The sequence below is a fragment of the Sphaeramia orbicularis genome, chromosome 20 (genome assembly GCF_902148855.1).
Source record: "Sphaeramia orbicularis chromosome 20, fSphaOr1.1, whole genome shotgun sequence".
NCBI lineage: Eukaryota > Metazoa > Chordata > Actinopteri > Kurtiformes > Apogonidae > Sphaeramia > Sphaeramia orbicularis.
In genome coordinates this window covers 37,314,730-37,322,357 of record NC_043976.1, presented here as the reverse complement: position 1 = coordinate 37,322,357, position 7,628 = coordinate 37,314,730, and the positions used below count along the sequence as shown (strand labels likewise).

The following is a 7,628-nucleotide window of genomic DNA, read 5'->3' as shown; positions in this document are numbered from 1 at the left end:
AGGGTGAGGCTGGAGCTGAAGGTCCGGCAGGTAAAACAGGACCAGTCGGCCCCCAGGGACCACCCGGAAAGCCCGGTCCAGAGGGTCTCCGTGGAATCCCCGGCCCTGTCGTAAGTTTGAGCTACACCACCCCACGCACACACACACACACACCACAACACACACCCACCCCCCACCCCCCCACCCCTGTACAGTATGCATTTAGCCTTCCCTCCCTCCCCACTCCCAGAGTACACACATAAAGGTAGCACGGCTAAGGCATGATGATAGACTTCATGGATTAATCAATACTCCCATTTGGCTTATACTTTAGTTTCACTTGTTTATTCCAACACACTTTTTTTCCGTGTTTGGGGTATTAATCATCATGCCGAGCACAGAAAATCAATGGGCAGGGCAGAGAAAATACAGCAGGCTATAATGCTCACTGAAATCCAATGGCTTTTTTTCGCAGGGTGAACAAGGGCTGCGGGCTCCCCAGGACAAGACGGTCCAACTGGTCCCATGGTTAGTATGCAGAAGACCTCTCCCCGGCTGTCTTTTTCTATCTACTGCAGGAGCTTTGTGAGGGGAGACTTTCTTTTTTTTTTTTTTTTTTTTTCTTTTTTCCCCACTGCTAAAAGAGCAAGAAGTTCGCTGTCACCTTAAGCTAATACCATTATCTCCGTGTCAGACGTAAAGAAATGAAGATGCCGTTCAACGAAGAAGTGGCTTTTGTCTCTAGATTTGAGCACCTAAAAAATCAGGACTATCCCTCCATAAGTCAAATCTGTTTTATCTCCGAGTCTTCTTTTTGTTCTGTCTTCGTTTTTTTTTTTTTTTTTTTTTTTTTTTTTTTGACATTTCTTATTCTCTTTACCCCCTTGCTTTCTTGTCACAGTCCCTTTCATGTGTCTGTGCGCAATGCATCATTCCGTCTTATTCTGTTTTGTTTTTTTATTTCTTTTTTTTCCTGCAGTATAGTTTGGAGTTTTCTGTGTGAAATTGTTTTCTAACTTCTTGCGTTGTTGTGTACAGGGTCCTCCTGGTCTTCCTGGTCTGAAAGGTGATCCCGGGTCTAAGGGTGAAAAGGTCAGTGTGGTGTTTTTTCAGAAGATTTCAGAATCAGAAGCAGCTTTATTGAACACATACAAGGAATTTGGCTTCGGTTTTTCTTTGCTCACGACATACGATTTCAACACCGACCCAAACGCGCTTGAACATAGACCTAATTTCCGAATGTCCCGAAAAAAATTACAATCGGACTTTCTGCGATGATAACTTTAAAAATAGTGAATCAGTCAAAATGCAATTTCAGGGCACGAGACTACATCTTGCAGAAAACTCCATTCAATTTGTGTCAGTGATCACAGAGAAATAGGGATCTTTGTACACTGTAAAAAACAAACAAACTGTAATTTAATATAATTTTTACTGTTTATTTTACTGATTTTTCCTGTATTTTTAAGATACAGGAAATATCAATGAAATTACAAAAATAGACTGTGATTTTACATGTCAAATGTAAACTAACATAAAAAAAAACCTGTGGCTGTGAATAACCAAAAAATTTCCATTTTTTTAAAAGAAATTTGTTCTTTTTCACCGAAAAATTATTAAAAATACATTTGCAAATGTATCGTAGTTTCACAAATATTTCTTTTCTATTTGCGAGATTAAACTGTTAATTTAAAGTTTAATACTGAAAAAAAAATAAATAATAAAACGAGATAAAATTACTGACAAGTAATCATAAAAGAAGTATTTGTTCTGTAAGTTTAACCAGACTTGTTTGTTAATTGACAAATATCTTGTGTAATTACAGGAGGTTTCACAACAAAAATGTTGAATAAATGTATTTTTGTGAATGTATAACATGTATAAGCACTGATAAACTGTCCAATTACAGTTTTTATCAGTGGATTGTACAACTGAGTCTTATTGAAAATTATTTATATATTTATATTTATAGGTAATGTGATTGTTTTAATACATGTAAATATTCTTTATTAAACATTAAAAAGTAAAAAAAAAAAAAAAAAAATGCAAAATCTCATGTAAAGTTAGGGCAAAAAACTGTATTTTAATTATGGAAAATTAGCGTATTTTTATGAGATGGTTATTTTCCGTTATTTAACAGTACTTTTTCTGCACCTCTGCTGCCAGAATAATAGTTTTTTCTGTTTGTTTTTTTTTTGTTTTTTTTTGTTTTTTTTGTTTTTTTTTTTTACAGTGTAAAGCATGTCAGAAGTCCCTTCCCTCCAAAGTTTCGTAAGAAGACGCGTTGTCCGTTGTGTTCACGCCTTACAAATACAAAGTTGTTCATTGTGTTCTCGCACAAAAATATCTCTTCTGAAAAAGACTAACTACACTAACGAAATGAATAATGAATTACATCAAAAAGGACGCAGATTTCCGAGTTTTGCAAATGTTGGTAAGGTGCGAAAATGAATGATTAACCCTTAGTGGTCTGAACCTATTTTGTCCATTTTTGCGTACTTTTGATTTTGCCTTCATATACTATATAAAGAAATGTTTACTATACTCATGTTTGGTATCTTTTTTTTTTTTTTTCTAGCACAACTTCATCTATCTCATCTAATATTTTTTCACTTTAACCAACTATATCAAAACAAAAGGACAAAAAACACACAAAAAATATAAAATCCAATTTGAATTTTTTTTTTAGAATTTATTGCATAAATAACACAAATATGCTAAACAAACCTTTTCAAAGACTTTAAAAGTGAATATTGGGTCCAGATATTAGGTATATAAAATCAAAGTTGTAATAAATTAAAACATAGGCGTTTTCTCCGGTTTTCTTGAATTAAGCCAAAAAAATCTTCAATTAAGTAAAAAACAATCTTGATTTAAGCCCAAAAAAAATCTAGAATTAACAACTTAATTTTTTTTCTTTGTTTTAGTGCAAAAAATAACATTAAATTATGAAAATATTTACATTTCCAAACTCTCCTGTAACACTAAAATGTGAATAACCTGAACAAATATGAACAACCTGAAATGTCTGAAGAAAATTAAGCACAATTTTAACAATTTTTCTGCCTGTTCCTCAGTGTTTAGTGTCTTTGTAGATCTGATTCATAATGCACATGGAGAAATGAGAAGTGGAGGAATAATACTGTTAAAATTGCACTAAATTTTCTTATGTTTTTTAATTTAAATTTCAGTTTTTTCATTTTTTTTGATAATTTACAAAAGTAAGTATTTTCATAATTTAATGTTTTGGTTTTTTTTACACTAAAACAAAGACAAAAACTTGGAGTTGTCATTATTTATAGGTTATTATGTTATTATTTTACTGGTCCGGCCCACTTCAGATCAAATTGAGCTGAATATGACCCCTGAACTAAAATGAGTTTGACACCCCTGGCATAGACAGATGTCGGACTAGAGACGACGACAACAATGGGTTTAATTTTCATACCCATATTCGGATAAATAACAAGATTACACCAGTTTCTGCTTCCGCAACTAATCAAAACCAACACAACTTTTGTAATTACAAAGAAAAGTTAATACTGGTATTAATATTTAGGAAACCAGATTCAATTCTCTCCGTGTCGCTGCAAGCGGCGAACTCTTAACACAACGGAATATGCAGCTAAATGTGATGTATCACTTTAATCTGTCTAATCTCGCTCGTGTCTTCGCTGCCGCTGTCGAATTTGCCAGTGAAATATAACCGCAAAGGATATTCAGACAGCGTGCATTACTCTGTCTAAATTACCTCCCACACATCGACATGACGGTAAAAGCAGTTTAAAGGCGCACAGTGGCAGTTGTGTGTTGCGTGCCTTTAACTGCTATCAAATCAGCGGGCCTGGTTAGAGCCTATTTCAAAGTCATCATCTTTGTGTTTTTGCGAATTGGCCTTGGACGTTTTTTGCATTTCCACAGACATTTTTATTTTTTCGTCCGGGGCAGGGGAGAGACATTTCAATTATAAAGCTGAGAGATTTGTATTGTAATGAAACTTCACCCTTCACAGCCTCCCCTGCGCATTTGGGTTTCCTGAAATACAGCGAGTTATTGTTTCGCCCTTGCCAGACGTACCTTTAAAATTGCGAGGGACGTTGCAGCTACACTATCTTTTATTGTGTTTTTTTTGTTTGCTTTCGTCCCGCAGGGTCACCCGGGTTTGATCGGCCTGATCGGACCCCCTGGCGAACAAGGAGAGAAGGGAGACCGAGGTTTGCCCGGACCCCAGGGTACGCCCGGTGGCAAGGGTGACAGTGTAAGTGATTGATGACCCCATTCCACCACTGGTCCTCGGGCCTTTTTACTTTCACCTCTTACCTTTTTTTTTTTTTTTAGCCTGTTCGCCCTTCTATTGGTGCCGGAGGTTTTTCTGTACTCACTCGGTGTTGACTAAGATTTGTTGAAAAAGGAACAAAACAGGACAAGTTCAGCAAAGTCCTGCACTGCAATATAGATCTTCAGATTCCTAGGATTTCTCAAAAGTAGGGCATTTTAAGGCGTGCTGGTCGAGATGTCTGGCCTCCATTATGTTTAGAGTGCTTTGCTTTAGTGACACAATCTCATTTGTGTTGAGTTTTTCCACAACAAAATATCAGACAGAAGCCAGGAAGAGGATGGGTGGGCCATAAATAAAGTATTATATCACATTGGAGGCCAAATTGTTGAACAGGACAGGGTTAGAAAAAAAAAATAAAAAAGGAAATAAAGTAAATAAAATCTGTTTTTCACCAAACTGGGTCTGGTGCCGCTCTGGGTTTTGTTAACACATATGAGTTTGAGAATTTTAACGCAATATATACTTGTTTTATACCCCCAAAAAACAGTCAGTTTCCAGTTGTTGCATCTTTGAACACAATGGCTCGACTTAAAACTGATCAGAAAATGATTTGAATGATTTGGTTCCAATCCGAGAATCCTGAACAGGACCAGAGGTAAACATTTGGTTCTAATTTGAAACCATTCTGACAATTTTATCCAAAAATAAACTTCTTTTGAACTCAGGAAAATAGTTGTTTACATCCTTGATTACAATGATTTGGCTTAAAAGTAGTCAGAGTGAGACAAAACTGTGGTTCTAATCTCAAATCATTCTTTGGAACAATTCTTTGGAACCCGGAAAAATAGTCTGTTTCCAGTTGTCGCATTCTTGACTATAATGGTTGGACTTAAAACTGATCAGAAAACGATTTGACAGTTTTACTAGAGGTAAACATTTGGTTCTAACCTGAAACCATTCTGATAATTTTAACCAAAAATAAGCTTCTTTTGGACTCAGGAAAATAGTTGTTTTACATACTTGATTACAATAGTTTGGCTTGAAACTAGTCAGAGTGTGGTTTGGTTCACTGGATTCCACCAAGACTTCCAAGAATTTGGGTCTAATTATGAGCCATTTTGGTCATTTTATGCAAAAATAGAGTCAGTTTCCAGTTTTGGCATCCTTGATTATGATGGTTCTACTTAAAATGTGAGACAAAAATGTGGTTCTAATCTTAAACCTTTCTGAGTATTTTAAGCAAAACTAAACTTCTTTGGAACCCAGAAAAATAGTCGGTTTCCATTTGTCACATTCTTGACTATAATGGTTGGACTTAAAACTGATCAGAAAACGATTTGACAGTTTTACTAGAGGTAAACATTTGGTTCTAACCTGAAACCATTCTGACAATTTTAACCAAAAATAAACTTCTTTTGAACTCGTAAAATAGTTGTTGTACATACTTGATTACAATAGTTTGGCTTGAGACTGGTCAGAGTATGGTTTGGTTCACTGGACTCCACCAAGACTTCGAAGAATTTGGGTCTGATTTTGAGCCCTTTTGGTCTTTTTAACTCTTTCAGTGCCATGGGCCGATTAAATCGGCTTTACGAATACAACCTTTAAAGTGCCACGGGCCGATCAGATCGGCTTTGGAGAACACGCCATATTTGTGTACAAACAAACCATCCACCCCCATTTCTTTCTCACATTTCGATGACGTTCTTTCAAATCTTCTTGCAAATTACGATCAATAATGAATCGGCTGCGTCCGGTGCGTTTTGAATCTAAGTAGCAATCGGTCGGATGTTACCGAGCGGTTTTTGACCAAGGAAGAGCTCGCGTTTCGTTTTCTGCTTGGGAAATTTTATGAATGAAATCATATGCAAATTAGATGGCCGTTTTGTAGTAATATCGTAAACACAGCGATCTGTCAAAACAGTCCCATCTGCTAGAAAATGAGTTCTGATGATGATTCAGACTTCGATTATAAAAACGACGCGAAATACTGAAAAACGGCCAAATTCTGTGGCACTTTGAAGGCTTATTAGCCCCTTAACTGTCTGGCACCGAAAGAGTTAAGCAAAAATAAAGCCCATTTCCAGTGGCGGCATCCTTGATTATGATGGTTCAACTTAAAACTGGTCAGATTGGGTTTGGTTCACTTAACAGTGCCAAGACTCCAAGAATCCTGAATGGAACCAGAGACAAAAATGTGGTTCTAATCTTAAACCTTTCTGAGTATTTTAAGCAAAAATAAACTTCTTTGGAACCCAGAAAAATAGCCGATTTCCATTTGTCACATCCTTGATTACAATGGTTGGACTTAAAACTGATCAGAAAACAATTTGACAGTTTTACCACAAGTAAACATTTAATTCTAACTTGAAACCATTCTGACAATTTTAACCAAAAATGAACTTCTTTGGAACTCAGGAAAATAGTTGTTTCCTTGATTATAACGGTGTGGCTTAAAATTAGTCCGAGTATTTTTTGGTTCACTGGACAGCACCAAGACTTCCATGAATTTGGGTCTAATTATGAGCTATTTTTGTCATTTTAAGCAAAAATAAAACAACTTAAAACCGGTCAGATTGGGTTTGGTTCAGTTAATGGTGCCAAGACTCCAAGAATCCTGAATGGAACCAGAGACAAAAATGTGGTTCTAAACTTAAACCATTTTGAGTGTTTTAAGCAAAAATAAACTTCTTTGGAACCCAGAAAAATAGTCCCATTCCAGTTGTCACATTATTGATTACAGTTGTTTGGCTCACAACTAGTCAGATTGTGGTTTGGTTCATTGGACGGCACCAAGACTTCCAAGAATTTGGGTCTAATTATGAGCTATTTTTGGACATTTTGAGCAAAAATAAAGTCCGTTTCCAGTTGTGGCATCCTTGAGTAAAATGGTTCAGCTTAAAACTGGTCAGATTGAGTTTGGTTCACTTAACAGTGCCAAGACTCCAAGAATCCTGAATGGAACCACAGACAAACATTTGGTTCTACTTTTGAACCGTTCTGAACATTTTAAACAAAAATAACCTTCCTTTGAATGCAGAATAGGAGTCAGGTTCCAGCTGACACATTACTGATTACAATAGTTTAGCTCAAAACTAGTCGGAATGTGGTTTTGTTTACCAAATTAACTTGTTTTGAACCCAGAAAAAATAGTAGTTTTCCAGTTCCTGTCTTACAGTAGTTCGGTGTGGTTTGGTTCACTAGACATTACCAAGATTCCAAGAACCAGAGCCAAGCATCAGACCCATAATGTAGCAGATATCCTGCCATTTATTTATTTTTTTCTTCCTTCCATTATGCTTTTTATGCTGTTACACTTTCTGGTAGAACTGTGTTCCGTTATTGATTTTGGGTTTTCTTTTCTTTTTTT

At 36.1% G+C, this 7,628-nt stretch overlaps 1 protein-coding gene across 1 annotated transcript in view; it reads left to right on the top strand.

Annotated features, from left to right (window-relative positions):
- The window catches only part of col11a1a (collagen, type XI, alpha 1a), a 281,120-nt gene that overhangs the window by 247,470 nt on the left and 26,022 nt on the right, over window positions 1-7,628 (top strand). Inside the window, 5 exon segments of the mRNA XM_030123523.1 lie at window positions 3-110; window positions 455-467; window positions 470-507; window positions 1,018-1,071; window positions 4,130-4,237. Of these exon segments, the coding sequence (XP_029979383.1) occupies window positions 3-110; window positions 455-467; window positions 470-507; window positions 1,018-1,071; window positions 4,130-4,237 (321 nt within the window).